At 39.2% G+C, this 17726-nt stretch overlaps 1 protein-coding gene across 1 annotated transcript in view; it reads left to right on the top strand.

Moving 5' to 3' along the window:
- Window positions 1–16460, top strand: part of LOC126248468 (glycine dehydrogenase (decarboxylating), mitochondrial) — a 318452-nt gene extending 301992 nt beyond the window's left edge. The window contains exon 19 of the mRNA XM_049949479.1: window positions 15971–16460. Within this exon, the coding sequence (XP_049805436.1) occupies window positions 15971–16081 (111 nt within the window). The 3' untranslated portion in view covers window positions 16082–16460. The remainder of the gene's footprint in view (window positions 1–15970) is intronic.
- The last annotated feature ends 1266 nt before the right edge of the window (window positions 16461–17726 follow it).

The raw sequence follows: 17726 nt of genomic DNA, 5'->3' as shown, positions 1-17726 counted from the left end.
TCAGTGTCCCCTCGACGATCACCAGTGGTGTACGGCCAGTGTAGGAGATCGCTCCCCACACCATGATGCCGGGTGTTGGCCCTGTGTGCCTCGGTCGTATGCAGTCCTGATTGTGGCGCTCACCTGCACGGCGCCAAACACGCATACGACCATCATTGGCACCAAGGCAGAAGCGACTCTCATCGCTGAAGACGACACATCTCCATTCGTCCCTCCATTCACGCCTGTCGCGACACCACTGGAGGCGGGCTGCACGATGTTGGGGCGTGAGCGGAAGACGGCCTAACGGTGTGCGGGACCGTAGCCCAGCTTCATGGAGACGGTTGCGAATGGTCCTCGCCGAAACCCCAGGAGCAACAGTGTCCCTAATTTGCTGGGAGGTGGCGGTGCGGTCCCCTACGGCACTGCGTAGGATCCTACGGTCTTGGCGTGCATCCGTGCGTCGCTGCGGTCCGGTCCCAGGTCGACGGGCACGTGCACCTTCCGCTGACCACTGGCGACAACATCGATGTACTGTGGAGACCTCATGCCCCACGTGTTGAGCAATTCGGCGGTACGTCCACCCGGCCTCCCGCATGCCCACTATACGCCCTCGCTCAAAGTCCGTCAACTGCACATACGGTTCACGTCCACGCTGTCGCGGCATGCTACCAGTGTTACAGACTGCGATGGAGCTCCGTATGCCACGGCAAACTGGCTGACACTGACGGCAGCGGTGCACAAATGCTGCGCAGCTAGCGCCATTCGACGGCCAACACCGCGGTTCCTGGTGTGTCCGCTGTGCCATGCGTGTAATCATTGCTTGTACAGCCCTCTCGCAGTGTCCGGAGCAAGTATGGTGGGTCTGACACACCGGTGTCAATGTGTTCTTTTTTCCATTTCCAGGAGTGTATGTCATTCATTTTCGTATTTTATTACCATGTTCTTAGTAACTTACTTTCTTCTCTGTCTGTTGGTCTGTTTGCTACAAACTTCCTGATCAGCTATAGATTTGAAAATTTAAATATATTGCAAAAATGGATGACAGTTTAAAAAAAGTGAGTTTTCAATGATAAAATAATGATATTAATTGTAAATATTGCATTAGTGACAACTTCTTCAATGATAAAGAAGACAGCCACCCAATGTGAGAAATGCCTAGAGAAAGAGAAACAGAAACAACAGGAGAAGCTACAACAAAAAGAAATTCCTGAAAAGCAGCACAGTGTCGAACATGCAAATGTCAAGGAACAAATGCCTCGAGTGCTATTGATCAAGATGGTGGATGCATGTGCCTCTTGACATGCCAATGACGCATGATGACATGCACAACCAAGAGCAAATGAAACAGCTGAAGAGCGTATCTCTTGCCTTGAAAGTCAAAGAGCACAACAAGGCCAAATGAAAGCAATCAAGACAGCTCATGAACATCTCTCTCTCCTCACTAGTAATCCACTTCATCAGGCTCAAACATGAGCAGTTGAGACTATAGAAGGACATATTTATCAAATGTTATAAGATGTATTAGGACACTCTGAACCAAGGGCTAGAGAGGCAAGTGAGGAGTAGTGAAGCAAGACTATGACATAAACATGAGGACTCTGCTCAGAGGGCAGCTGATGGGCAGAGTTCCACTCAACCACAGACACTTTTTGCAACAAGTGTTGTGATATCTGCCAGGAAATATGCTATCCTAGTCAGCCAGAGAAATATCATTTGGTTTTGCCTAAGGCATATTTGCCAGCAGAACACACCTTTACAAAGGATTTGCTTATTTGTGACTAATGCAATATGCACTTGAAGACCTCAACAAGTTGTGCTCCATCAAAAGTGTATTGGAATAACTCGCCACCAGGTGATATTCATGGTGAAATTGTGGTACTAACTGAACCAGAATGACATTTGCCATGGTGCATCATTCCATTTGTCAAAGTCATTAAATTTCCAAGCAAATTTGGTCAATATAGTTTCAAATGGCATGAGGCATTGTTGGTCTCGATATCTTTTAAGTCAGTGAAAAGATGCCTCAAATGCTTTCTCGATCAAGTACAGAGGTAGAAATTGTTGTGGTGACCAAAACTCTGGAAAACTTCAGTATATACAGAGGTATGTCTACAATGCAGCTGGTTGTAGATAACCCACTCTACAAGGATGTAGAGTAAATCAGTGTGTGCGATGAAATACACTGGATCTCATCCACACTTTTCCAGCTCAGCTAGAACAACCAAGTGAATCTGATGCACAAGCCACTTATGCTCCAGCCCACAGTGCCTAAATCTGAGTTACTGTTTAATCACAAATTGTAAATGCCTTCTAGAATCAAAGATATGAAGAAATCTTTCAATATGCACGTTCTGAATACCAATGTTTCACCATGATTGGGGTACATTTAATTTTTGATGCCATTCTGCTACAAAGGCAATGGGATATCTATGTTATAAATAGAAACTTCATTGAAGGTATTGGATTTTATGAAGGAATTGGTTGGGAAACTGGACATCAACCAGATGCCTTACTAATTGATAATCAGAGCTATTTGGAGATCAGAAACTCTGATGATGTGAGACACAACATCCTGATGTCTGACAATGCTTTTGTTTCTGAGTGTGATACTTTAAATGGCATCTTCAATGGCAGTTTATGTGACAGGGAAAATTATGTAATTAGTTTCCTAAATCTTTGCACTTCAACGATAAATTTATGTTCACCAAACATAATCTACACCGGCACAGACACTCCTCAAGCTACTGTACCCTGAATCACTACTTGACATCCCCCCCCCCTATTCCACTCACAAATAGAGTGAGGGAAAAATTACTGTCTGTATGTCTCTGTAGGAGCCCTAATTTCTCATCTCGTATCTTATCTCTGTGGTCCTTATGTGCAATGTATGTTGGCGGCAGTAGAATCATTCAACAGTCAGCTTCAAATTCTGGTTCTCTAAATTTTCTCAGCAGTGTTTCTCAAAAAGAACATTGCCTTCCCTCCATGTATTTCCATTTGAGTGCTCAAAGCATCTCTGTAATACTTACATTTTGCTTGAACCTACTGGTAACAAATCTACCTGCCTGCCTTTGAATTGCTTCAATGTCTTCCTTCAGTCCAACCTGACACGGATCCCAAACACTCAAGCAGTACTCAGGAATAGTTCACACCAGTGTCCTATATGTGGTCTTCTGTACAAGGGAACCACTCTTTCTTGAAATTCTCCCAATAAACCAAAGTCAACCATTTGCCTTCCTCACCACAGTTTTCACATGCTCATTCACCTCACATCACTTTACAACATTACGCCCAAATATATAAACGACTTGACTGTGTCAAGCAGGACACTGATAATACTGTATCCAAACATTACAGATTTGTTCTTCCTATTCGTATGCATTAACTTACATTTTCCCACATTTAGGGCTAGCTGCCATGCAACACACCAACTGGAAATTGTGTCTAAGTCGTCCTTTATCTTCCTACAGTCATTCAACTTTGACATATTACCATACACCATGGCATAAGCAAACAACCACAGATTACTGCCTACCCTGCCCCTCAAATTGTTTATGTATACAGGGAACAACAGTGGTCCTATCACACTTCCCTGGGGGACTCCTGATGGTACCCTTGTCTCTGATGAACACTTGCCATCAAGGACAACATACTGTGTTCTATTATTAAGAAGCCTTTGAGTCACTTATTCTATATGCTCACACCTTCGTTAACTGCCTACAATGGTGCACCGTGTCAAGTAGTTTCTGGAAATCTAGAAATATGGAATCTGCCTGTTACCCCTCATCCATAGTTCTCACTATATCATGTGAGAAAAGGGCAAAACGAGTTTATTATATTCTAATTTAATGTCAGAATTTTGATTGTTTCTGGCAGTGCATATGGTCTAGTGTACTATTATAATAGGTTTTATTTCACTGGTTCCCATTCATAGGTACCAACAGAAGCTGCTAAACATTTTACAATTAATGCTATCAATTTTTTCATCAAAGAAGGACTTGTATCAGTGCTTCAGTATTTATAGGCACATCAATTGATACAGGTAGATGAAGTTCCCAATGAAAAGATCCACAACTAGAGCCAGTAAATGCATCACAATTCATTCCTGTGCAAACATCTGTAATCACACCAACTGATCATGAGCAGCCATGTGTTAATGATAAATTTAAGGAAGTTGAAAGTAAATGAAATCGTTTAAAAAACTAAGAATAATATTGTGGTTGTGAATAGAGTGTTAATACCAGAGGAATTTTCATGGCTCCATCTCTTTCTATATGGCAACAATGGCTTGAATGAAGCAGTAGTATGGTATTCTGCCTTACTGCATGTCTTGTCATGGGTTAAGACTCTTCCACTTTTGTCTGTCTATAGCCAGTCTTTTCACTTCTAAATATTTGTCTCCTTTGATATTGTTCAGCATTTTATACCTTCTTTTTCCTCTTCCCCTTTTTCCCTCCACCATTCATTCTATTCATTCCTTCAATAAACAGTCCCTCCCCAAACAATGTCCAATCCAGTTCCGTTTTCTTTTTCTGATGACTTTCAGCATGTTTCTTTCTTCTCCAAGTCTTCTTAATACTTCTTCCTTCCTTACTCAGTCTTTCCATTTCACTTTTTCCATTCTTCTCCATATCCACATCTCTAGTGCCTCCAATCTTCTTTCATCTTCCTTCCTCAATGTCCAGGTCTCTGCACCATACAGTGCACTGCTCCAGATGTAACATTTGGCAAGTCTTTTCCTCAGATCTTTGTTTAGTGGTTCACAAAATAATTTCTGTTTCCTCTTGAATACTTCTTTTGCCATTGCAATTCTTTTCCTAATTTCTGTTGAGCAATACATATCATCCATTATTACACTTCCCAAGTAATTGAAGTTATGCACTTGCTCTATTTCCTCTCCCCTACTTTCATACGGCATTTTGTCCCCTTTCCTTCAATTACCATGCTTTCCATTTTCTTCTTGTTAATCTTCATTACATATTCTTCTAATTTTGTGTTTAGATCATCTAAGATTTGTTCCATCTCTCTTGCACTCTCTGCCATCACAACCATGTCGTCTGCAAATCTTATACACTCCTTTCTCCAACCCCCTATACAAACTCGTCTCCTTCTGTCAAAACTTTCATTAATAATTTCCTCCAGATAGATATTGAACAGTGTTGGTGATAAACAACAACCTTGTCTTACACCTCTTCCCAGTTCAATTTCTTCACTCATTACACCTCCTCTTGGTTATGAACTGTAGATTAAAACTGAAGAAACTGCAAAAAGGTGGGAATTTAAGGAGATGGGACCTGGATAAACTGAAAGAACCAGAGGTGGTGCAGAGTTTCAGGGAGAGCATAACGTCTCAAAAATGAGATCGATAGGAAGTGCAAAAGTCTAAGCAGCGATGGCTAGAGGACAAATATAAGGATGTAGAGGCTTACCTCACTAGGGGTAAGATAGATACTGCCTACAGGAAAATTAAAGAGACCTTTGGAGAAAAGAGAACCACTTGTATGAGTATCAAGAGCTCAGATGGAAACCCAGTTCTAAGCAAAGAAAGGAAAGCAGAAAGGTGGAAGGAGTATATAGAGGGTCTATACAAGGGCAATGTTCTTGATGACAATATTATGGAAATGGAAGAGGATGTAGATGAAGATGAAATGGGAGATACGATACTGCGTGAAGAGTTTGACAGAGCACTGAAAGACCTGAGTCGAAACAAGGCCCCGGGAGTAGACAACATTCCATTAGAACTACTGACAGCCTTGGGAGAGCCAGTCCTGACAAAACTCTACCATCTGGTGAGCAAGATGTATGAGACAGGTGAAATACTCTCAGACTTCAAGAAGAATATAATGATTCCAATCCCAAAGAATGCAGGTTCAAATGGTTCAAATGGCTCTGAGCACTATGCGACTTAACTTCTGAGGTCATCAGTCGCCTAGAACTTAGAACTAATTAAACCTAACTAACCTAAGGACATCACACACATCCATGCCCGAGGCAGGATTCGAACCTGCGACTGTAGCGGTCACGCGGTTCCAGACTGAAGTGCCTTTAACTGCATGGCCACACCGGCCGGCAGAATGCAGGTGTTGACAGATGTGAAAATTACCGAACTATCAGTTTAATAAGTCACAGCTGCAAAATACTAACGCGAATTCTTTACAGATGAATGGACGAACTGGTAGAAGCCGACCTCGGGGAAGATCAGTTTGGATTTCGCAGAAATGTTGGAACACATGAGGCAATACTGACCCTATGACTTATCTTAGAAAATACATTAAGGAAAGGCAAACCTACATTTCTAGCATTTGTAGACTTAGAGAAAGCTTTTGGCAATGTTGACTGGAATACTCTCTTTCAAATTCTAAAGATGGCAGGGGTAAAATACATGGAGCGAAAGGCTATTTACAATTTGTACCGAAACCAGATGGCTGTTATAAGAGTCGAGGGGCATGAAAGGGAACCGGCGGTTGGGAAGGGAGTGAGACAGGTTTGTAGCCTGTCCCCAATGTTATTCAATCTGTATATTGAGCAAGCAGTAAAGGAAACAAAAGAAAAGTTCGGAGTAGGTATTAAAGTCCATGGGGAAGAAATAAAAACTTTGAGGTTCGCCGATGACATTGTAATTCTATCAGAGACAGCAAAGGACTTGAGAGAAGCAGTTGAACGGAGTGGACAGTGTCTTGAAAGGAGGTTATTAGATGAACATCAACAAAAGCAAAACTAGGATAATGGAATGTAGTCAAATTAAGTCGGGTGATGCTGAGGGAATTAGATTAGGAAATGAGACACTTAAAGTGGTAAAGGAGTTCTGCTATTTGGGGAGCAAATAACTGATGATGGTCGAAGTAGAGAGGATATAAAATGTAGACTGGCAATGGCAAGGAAAGTGTTTCTGAAGAAGAGAAATTTGTTAACTTCGAGTAAAGATTTAAGTGTCAGAAAGTTGTTTCTGAAAGTATTTGTATGGAGTGTAGCGATGTATGGAAGTGAAACATGGATGATAAATAGTTTGGACAAGAAGAGAATAGAAGCTTTCGAAATGTGGTGCTACAGAAGAATGCTGAAGATTAGATGGGTAGATCACATAACTAATGAGGAGGTGTTGAATAGAATTGGGGAGAAGAGGAGTTTGTGGCACAACTTGACAAGAAGAAGGGACCTGTTGGTAGGACATGTTCTGAGGCATGAAGGGATCACAAATTTAGCATTGGAGGGCAGCGTGGAGGGTAAAAATCGTAGACGGAGACCAAGAGATGAATACAGTAAACAGATTCAGAAGGATGTAGGTTGCAGTAAGTACTGGGAGATGAAGAAGCTTGCACAGGATAGAGTAGCATGGAGAGCTGCATCAAACCAGTCTCAGGACTGAAGACAACAATAACAACATACACCTCCTATTCTTACTCTTGCTCTCTGGTTCAAATATAAATTTCCAATTAGCTGTCTATCGCTCCAGTCAACTCCATGTTTCCTTAGGATTTCCGTGAGTTTGTCTCACCTGAAACAGTCAAAAGCCTTCTCAAGATCAATGAACACAACATACACCTTCCTTTTCTTCTCCGTGTACCTCTCCCCTATCACTCTCAGTAGCCCAATGGCATCGCTAGTTCCCACTCCTCACCTGAAACCAAATTGTTCATCTCCTATTTCACAATTCAGCTTCCCATACAGCCTTCTGTTGAGTGTACCCAGCAAGACTTTGGCTGCATACGATATCAGGCTCACTGTTGGAAATACTCTATTTGATAACCACAAAAGACGATGGTATTCTTGGATATCTCAATTTGACAACAAAATATATCAAATTGATTACATAATGATACAACAAAGTTACCAAAATTGCCTAAAGAGTGTCAAAGGTTATCCAGGGGCAGATACTTATTCAGATCATATATTAGTATTAGCTGAGGCTATAGTTAAACTGAAAAAAACCTGGAAAGGACAGAAGACAAAGCACATTAACTTTGAGAAACTGAAAGACAAAGGCAATTGTGAAAAATTAGAGAATGCATATTGTGGAATCATGATGCAAGGACAGGAAAGGGAATGCACAGAAGGAAGATGGGATCTTTTTAAAAAATGGAATCAAAAAGGCAGCTAAGGAAATGCTTGGAGTGAAGGAGAGGAAAAAAGTAAAGAAAGAGTGGGTAACACCAGATATGATGACCAAGATGGATGATCGCAGGAAACGGAAAACTGTAAACACAGAAGGAGGGAAGTGCAACTACAGGAGGTTAAATAATGAATTAAGAAGCAATGGATTTCACATTCAGGGAAAAGAGAAACAACAGTGGACTAAAGGAAGTAGAGGCAGCAAATGGTAAAATGGTGAGTGAGCACCAGAAAATAATGAGAAGATGGGAAGAATACGTAGAATTGTTGCTATATGCTGCAGACAGCCGACCAAGTGAAGAAGACCTTGGGATAGAAGGAGCAGATAAAGTTGTTGATGATGACAAAGGAAATGCAATACTAACTAGTGAGATTGAAGAATCTATGAAGGAGATGAAAAATGGAAAGGCAATGGGAATTGATGAGATTCCTGTGGAACTGTTAAAGGCATTGGAGAAAGAAGGGAAAAGGAAGTTGATTGAACTGTGTAATCAAGGATACATGACAGGAAAATGGCCAAAGGACTTTACAGAAAGTATCTTGATACCTACAGAAAAGAAAAAGAACAGCTTGAATGAAGAGTGTCTGCTAAAAATTACACCACTGAACTACTTTCAGCAGCAAATTATAGGCTCAGTTACTCATTTTCAAAGAACAAATGATTTGTTTTATGCATCACCGATGTTTGAATATCTTGGAGTGCAGCTGATGATTAGTGCATGTCACAGAGCTATGTGAAGACAAGAAGGTGTTATCAAGGGCCTTCATTTACATTTGAAGAATCTAAGAGGATTCATATAATATTGGCAAACAGCTCACAACAAATTAATTGCATTTATTCGTGTCTTGGTTCTCAGATGTCTGTTGAATTGGCTTGTCGAGCACAAAGATTTTTCTTGATTGCAGATCGCAGACCCTATAGAGATCCCAACCAATTACATCCTGATGAATCATACCCTGTTGTGTTGAGCTGACATTTTTCTTGCTGTTTGATGCTTTCACGAAGCAGTTAAAACAAAATGAAAATATTATTTGTGGAAAAGTTTTAAATTTAAGGACATGAATTGAGTTTCAGAGCCTTGGAAGTCACATATCCACATTGTAGTATGGACTGGAAATGCTTCATCTTTTGAAAATGCAGAAGGACTTATGTACATTGACCAAGAGGTCTCATGTTGCTTGCCAAGTGAAGAAGAAGATCCAGATTTAAGATTACTTATTAAATGCTACCAAATTCATTGTCATATTTATACGTGCCACAAAACCACCTCTTATCCATGTTATTTGCTTTTCCTCATGAGCCATGTCAATGAACCCATGTTATGCCCCGGAGTTCAGGTGAGTGCATTCAGAATGGAGGATGATTCTGCATGTTAAAACAAAAAATGACTGAGAAATGGATCAATAATTATAATCAGCAAATTCTTGCGTTCTTAAACACCAATATGAAAATACAACCATGCAGGTCAAATGAATCTGTTGCCCACTGCATCGCCAAGTGCATTATGAAGACAGAACCAGCATATGTAAATGAAGTAATTCATCATTATGAAACTAACATTGCAAGAAAGCTCTTCCAATGATGCATGCAGATTTTAAGAGTATAAGTTTCTGCATCAACAATATCAAGTGCTGAAATCTGAGGATAATCAAGCAGTTGGACTTTTCTCAAGCATATATAAGTGATATGCAGTTCCTCCAAGACAACAAGAACAAGGTTATGATTTCCCAAAAGAAAGACTATCTGAATTTACAATGAAGTCTGAGCCATTTTATGTGAAGAAAGTGGGAAACAGTGAAGAAAGCTCTGATGCAGAAGAGGAAGAGTAACCAACAAGATGAAGGCAAAGCTGCTAAACAATACTAAAATGGTAATTAGAAATGTTCCAGCTGTTGTATATATGATTGTACAATATGTACCATTTTCCCCTGAGGATGAACTTAAGAATGCACATGAGGCTTTTATTGCTCGAGAAGAGCATTTAAGACAGATAAATGCATACCTAGAACTACAATGTGCAAGAGACAAACAACTTGAAAATGAATTCTTGTTATACAAAACTGCAGCAGCTGTTGAATAATCGTGTATTAGTACAAACAGTTTCTCAGCCTAAAGCTGCATCACCAGGTACATCTGAATAGGGGGGGAAAATATATATATATTGGAGGAAAAAATTAATTTTTTGACAAGAGGTCCAGTGAAATCAATATGTAACTTCAGTTATGTTTAGATCCTAAGCATATAAAATGGACAAGAACTCTCCAAGAAAATAGGGTACAAAACGAGTAAAATACTCGCATTCAGATCATTTACAGCAAAATATAGATACTATTGGATGCCTCCATCACCCTTTCAAGTTGTGTTACAATATCCTTAAAAGGACTGTTAGTCAAAATTCGAGTCAGAGTGAAGAAGATGGGCATGGTAAATGCCTCAAGTTTCAGAAAGAAACATGGAGGATAAATAAATGTAAATGTCGTGTGACTAGGGCCTCCCATCAGGTAGACCGTTCGCCGGGTGCAAGTCCTTTGAGTTGACGCCACTTAGGCGACTTGCGCATTGGTGGGAATGAAATGATGATGATGATGATGATGATAATAAGGACAACACAACACCCAGTCCCTGAGCAGAGAAAATCTCCAACCCAGCTGGGAATCAAACCCGGGCCCTTAGGATTGCAAGTCTGTCGCGCTGACCATTCAGCTACTGGGGGTGGACAGATGGAGGATAAAATAATAAAAGTATATCAACTGGACCAAGGAATCGATGAAACCCGTAAAAGTCTGTTGCATCCTGCTTACCAGAGAAAACGACTGTATTGTCATGTTTTTGTTGTGGTCTTCAGTCCTGAGACTGGTTTGATGCAGCTCTCCATGCTACTCTATCCTGTGCAAGCTGCTTATTAATGTAGGGATATACTGCAACCCTCTGTGTACCATTCACACACGAATCATGAGGATAAGATTAGAGTAATGACTGAATGCACAGAGGCAGTCAGACAATAATTTTTCCCATGCTCCATATGTGAATGGAACAGAAGAAACCCTAATAACTGGTACAATGGGACTTACCCTCTGCCTTGCACCTCATGGTGGTTTTCAGAGTATAGATGTAGATGTAGATATTTTGGCCAACATTTCTTTTAAGAATGTTTCAATACAGCCTGATTGAGAGCAATGGGGGCATCCATTAGTCTCTATGTTTTCTACATTACATTAATATTTGTTCCATAGAACATGAATACAACATTTTTAATGATGTGGGGTGTGTCAGTTTAACACAAGTTTTCATTACACAACTTTCTTTTAAAGTATTACATCATTACTGTCTGAAGTGTGGACCATCTATGAGTCATCATTCCTTTTGTCTGTGTATGTAGTGAATAATTTCTGTGAATACATGAATTATGAACAAAGTAATTCTTATTTTAAAATTTTGTACATGGCTGGAGCAGCAACTGTAGGACGAATTCTTCATTTAAAAATAGTAAACAGTGAATCAGCTGCTAAATGGAAGGTTTATAACCCCTTTACCATGCCTTCCATGTTTATAATAAAATATCTTCTTCAGAAGGAGATATTGACAACTGGAATTCATGTTGTGTGTGAGATACATTAAAATATAGCCAAAATCTGTGCTAGCTGTACATTGGTGAGAAAATACCAAATGAAAACAACTATGTTGTGCATGTTTTAATTATTATGGAGGTGACATTTTAGATTTAACTGACACTTTTTGGCTATATTTTACATACCTTTCCCACAATGTATAATCCTTCTGAATAAGGTGTTTTTATAAATGTTGAAACCATGTTAAAGGCATTTTAATAAACCTTCCATTTTGCAACTGATTAGATTTTTATTATTTCTACTTCTGAATAAGGTGTTTTTATAAATGTTGAAACCATGTTAAAGGCATTTTAATAAACCTTCCATTTTGCAACTGATTAGATTTTTATTATTTCTACAGGAAGGGAATTCTTATTGATATTTACCATCATAAACCACACACTGCTGATGAAAGGGGACAAAAAGAATATTGGAAAAAAATGTTCTAAGGACCTTAACATCTTAACTTTTCCATTACTACACACAGGGTGACAATTACTGAACTATATGAAGAAAATCGTAATTTACTTGCAAACTTTGGTGTGCACACACTTTATTCAACATGTAAATGCCCCTACAGATATTAGGATTTAGTTTATGACATGTTAAATATGCCTGCCATTCTTGGCAGTGATGTGGGGCACATGAGTAGTGAAATTCTGCATGACCCGCTGAAGTGTTGGAACATCGATGCTGTCGATGAACCCCCTGAATGGCTGTCTTCAGCTCAGCAATGGTTTTGGAGTTATTGCCATATACCTTGTCTTTAATATAGCCCCACAAAAAATAGTCACGTGTGTTCAGAGCCAGAGAATATAGCAGCCAATTGAGGCCCATGCCAGTGGCCTGTGCATACTCCAGAGTCAGAATGCGGTCCCAAAAGTACTCCTCCAAGACATCAAACACTCTCCTGTTCGATGGGGTTAAGCTCCATCTTGCATAAACCACATCTTGTTGAAATCAGGGTCACTTTCAATAATGGGAATGAAATTACGTTCCAAAACCTTCACATACCATTTGGTAGTTACCATGTTGTCAAGGAATAACACAATGATTATTCCACAACTGGACATTGAACACAAAACAGTCACCCATTGAGAGTAACGAGGCTTATCAATTTTGAAATGTGGATTTTCAGTCCCCCAGCTGTGCCAATTTTTGCTTATTGATGAACCCATTCAAATGAAAGTGGACTTCATCACTAAACAAAACCATGCATGCGCATACTAATTCCCATCATGCCCTGCAGCCAACCATGCAGTTTTAACATTATAACACAAGCCTTTCAGAAGTTATGATGATTTTACTTCATATAGTTCAATAATTGTCACCCTGTATCTTCCAGCACAGACAATGGAAAATCCAGGATGGAATAACAACAATATGAAAAAGATAGATTCCTACTCACCATGTAGATGAAGCATTGAGTCACAGACACACACCCAAAATGAATGTCATATATATTTATCCACTGGACTAAGTCCTTTATCAGACTTGGAAAACTCACACAGATTCACTGGAGCTTAACTCACACACACATGGCTGTTGCCAAATCTGTGTACTAGGACTTGACTGCAACTGTGCCTGAGGAGAGCAGCTACCTTTGCTTGGGTTGGTAGTGGGAATAAAGAAGATGCTAGTGCTGCCTACGGAAGCATGCAGGAACATGGTGGGACAAGATAAGGCTGCTATATGCGGTATTAGGATGCTTTGCTGAGAGGGGGAGGAGAACATTTTAATGTTGATATAGGCAGCATTAATATTTCCCTTAGCCTTGAATTGGACCTCTATTGATACATGCTTTGTGTGCCAGTCTCATTTTTTAGACATCTGCATTCCTTTTTATCTGCTTCATTTTTATATTTTCTTCTTTTGTCAGTTAATTCAATGTGTTATGCACTGGCAAAGGTTTTCTGTTGGATTGTGTCTTTTTGCCTATTTGAACCTTTGCCATATTCACTATTTTCTTCCGCAAAAGGACCCATTTGTTTTCTGTCATATTCCTTTCACTTGTTTCAGTCAATCATTGCTAATGAGCCCTTTGAAACTCTCACCATCCTCTGGTTCTTTCAATTTGTCCAGGGCCCATCTTCTTAATATCTTACTTTTTTGAAATTTCTTGTTTTAATTTGTGGGTCATAACCACTAAATTATGGTCAGTCCACAGATTCATTTGTCAGTGTTTTACAGTTTAAAATGTGGTTTTGAAATCTTTGTGTTGCTGTTATATAATATCTCTGAAACCTTCTTGTGCTTCTAGGCCTAGTCCAAGGATATATCTTTCTCTAATGGTTTTAATCTAAGTGTTAGCAAAGATTAAATTATGCTCTGTGCAAAATTCTACCAGGGGCCTTCCCATTTCATTCATGTCCCCAGCCCATATTATGCTGCTACACTGCCTTCTCTTCCTTTTCCCACAAATGAATTCCAGTCCCCCATCACAACTAAATTTTTGCCACCCCACAAAGGACTTGCGCAAATGGAATGGAAATTCTTAGATGTGATATACATTTATAAATAAATGAATGCTTGTAATTTCAAAAAAAAAAAAAAAAAAAAAAAAAAAAAAAAAAAAAAAAAAAAAAAAAAAAAAAAAAAGATTTATTCAAGAATAAGAGCTTCACAAATTGAGCAAGTCAGTAATGCACTGGTCCTTCTGCGAGCAGTTATTCAGTTTGGCATTGATTGGTAGAGTTGTTGGATGGTCTCCTGAGGGATATAGTGCCAAATTCTGTCCAACGGGCACATTAGATTGTCAAAATCATGAGATGGTTGAAGAGCCCAGCTCATAATGCTTCAAACATTCTCAATTGGGGAGAGAGCTGCCAAACTTTCTGGCTAAGGTAGTGTTTGGCAAGCATGAAAACAAACAGTAGAAAGTTTTGCCATGTGCAGGCAAACATGCTGAAATGTAAGACTAAGATGGTGTACCATGAAGGGCAACAAAACGGCTCATGGAATATCATTTATGTACTGCTGTGCTGTATGGGTGCCACAGACGACAACCAAAGGTGCCCTGTTGTAAAAGAAATGGCAACCCAGACTATTACTTCTGGTTGTCAGACAGTGTGTTGGGTGAAAGTCAGGTTGGTATCTCAGTGCTGTCTGAGGCATCTCCAGACATATCTTTGCTGGTCATCAGAGTTCAGTTCGAAGCAGGACTCATTACTGAAGACAATTCTACTCCAGTCAATGAGATAACAGGCCAAGGACATTTCTGGAGATGCCCCAGACAGTGGTGGGATACCAACCTGACTGTTGCCTGCCATGGCCCAACAACCAGGTGTGATTGTCTGGGGTGCCATTTCTTTTCATAGCAGAACGCCTTTGGTTGTCATGTGCTGCACCCTTACAGCACAGCAGTATGTTGACAATATCCAAGGCCCATTTTGTTGCCCTTCACGTCAAGCGATCCTGGACTTGCATTTCTGCAAGATAATGCTTGCCCGCACACGGCAAAAGTTTCTACTGCTTGTCTGAATGCTTGCCGGACCCTATCTTGACCAGCACAGTTGCTGGACATCTCCACAGTCGTGATGTTTGGAGTATTATGAGTAGGGCCCTCCAGCCAGCTTGGGATTATCTAATTTTTGTGAAATTGTAATAAATTGTTTGTCTGTATACATACATGTACATGTACACGTACACGTACTTCACATCTACTGATTTCTGTCCCAGTTGAATAATTCCTTCATGGTGAATCATGGTGGGACTTTTTAAACATTTTTATTTATTTTTATTTGTATTTTATTATTATTTTTGTCTTAGACCCAATTTATGTAGTAATCTATTTGTCAAGATTGCCTAGTAACTAAAATATTAACATTTCCAGTTATGGCAGTTTGACATCTTCAGATGTGATTAATCCACTAACAGATTTATCATTATCTATAAAAATTCAAATCATCATGAAGTGGTATAAAATATGGTAATGAATTGTATGTCATGTCAGCACATAGTACCACAGTAAAGTGTATAATAGAAGTAGTAGAGTTTCTACCGTCGGGTTAAGAAAACAGTGAGAGTATGCATTTAATATTTTGTCTTACACACACACACACACACACACACACACACACACACACACACACACACCCCTAGCAAGTTTTCCTCCTTTTGTGTGTGCCTATTGGCGATTCAATGCTTCTGCTTTCAGTAATTGGCCTCCCTTAATCATAAAGTATTTACAGTCTACAAGAACTTTCCTACAACATTTATATTGAATGTAGCTATTTCATAGATTAAAAAAATGCATTTTTCTTTATTTCAGCCATTTGTACGAGCAGACAACAAGATTTGGCCAAGTGTAGGTAGAATAGATGACATATATGGAGATAAGCATTTAGTCTGTACTTGCCCACCAGTATTATCTGATTATTAGATTAAGTTATCAATCATTGTTCATTTCTATTTTGTGAAACACATTCAAGGCAGATTAATGTACTTCTCCTGGAATTTATAACAAAAGGAAACAAGGGTAACAAATAGATCTTTGATATTGCTCATGTTAAAGAAACCATAGACACAGTTAAAGATTTAAAATAGTTCCTGTGTTGTCAAACATGCCTTTATCATAGGAAATATTATTTTTCTTACTAAAAGAAATTCATAATGTTTTCTGTTCAGAAAACTGTAAGCATAGCAGTATTTTAAAGTGTTAATACAGCCTGCATCATCTAAAATTGACAATTGCACTGAATCATTTTATTTCATTGTAATTTGACAAATATAATAAACTGACATAATGTATAAACCTTCAATTTCAGTAGTGTTTTGATTTACTGGCCGCAAATGAGCTCAATGCAATTGTCGCACATTGCAGAATACATGTCATGTGAGACTTGCATATCTACTCCTCCTCCCTCCCTCGCCCTACTCCTTCAAAAAAGAGAAAAGTAACTGCTGTCCACCAGGACTGTTTCATTCTATCCACTCACCGACTGCTCAGCTGACTGCATAATGGTGTGAAACTTAAGTGTGATACACACTTGTTACTGTGTTAGAAAATCAAATGCTTCTTACTATCCAAGCTGTGCTTTAATCACATACTTAACACACACACAACATTTTTCATTTGACAGTCGATAAACAAATTAGTTATGAACAATTTTATGACACTGGTTTTTTTCATCTGTAATTTTTGGTCAATTTAGCAAGTAAGAGGGCGTAAAGAAAAGTGAAGACATGCAACTTCTGATTATGTCTTCTCTTAAACATCAATTCTAGTAGAAATATATCACATTGAAACTAAAATTAAATTATATCTACATGTAAACACTTTCTCCTAGTTAAAACATTCCAGAACTAAAATAAGTGCTTGCACTTTCCATATACTTGCAATGCAGCACACCTGCTATTAGCACAGGACAAGTAAGAGTCTTGTTAAAAGATACCATCTACAAGAAATGCTCTTTGCTCAGAGCAAGGAAAAATCTCTATTATAACCAGTGCAGTGAGAGAAGAATCTGAAGAACAAGAAGGGCTAGTGTAGCTAGTACAACAAACTATGGGCTACCACATATGAAGATTTCCCAGCCTTTGGAAGCATCTTAAAGAAGTGCCATAGGACAAGAAGAACAACTATTGTGAGTGATGATTTTTATGGTATTAAACCAGAAAGAAGAAAGTACAGATTTTCATCAGTGTTTAAGTGGAGGCAATACAAGAATAATAACCTGTTAAACAGTTCCCTGTTAAAATTGTTAAGTTTATTGGGAGATATTAAGTTAAGAAAGTACAACAAGGTAAGAAATGCCTGTAACAAAAAAACTGTGTTTCATCAAAATATCAGGGGTGTCAGAGCAGATTGGAGCTTTTGAATCATGACATAAATGACTCAGAATCTATAAGAAATGCACATGTATAATGTCTCACTGAACACCTTGTAACAAGAATAATTGAAATGCCTCAGATCATGGGTACACACATGATATTTTATGGAGGGGAGGGGGCTGGCTAGACCCAGGGGTATGAAGTGTTTTTAATATCTTGGAAGAGAATGGTGAATTGCAAGTAGTGTAACTAGC

This window comes from Schistocerca nitens, chromosome 3 (assembly GCF_023898315.1).
Source record: "Schistocerca nitens isolate TAMUIC-IGC-003100 chromosome 3, iqSchNite1.1, whole genome shotgun sequence".
NCBI classification, from domain to species: Eukaryota; Metazoa; Arthropoda; class Insecta; order Orthoptera; family Acrididae; genus Schistocerca; species Schistocerca nitens.
This window is presented reverse-complemented; position numbering and strand designations above follow the sequence as displayed.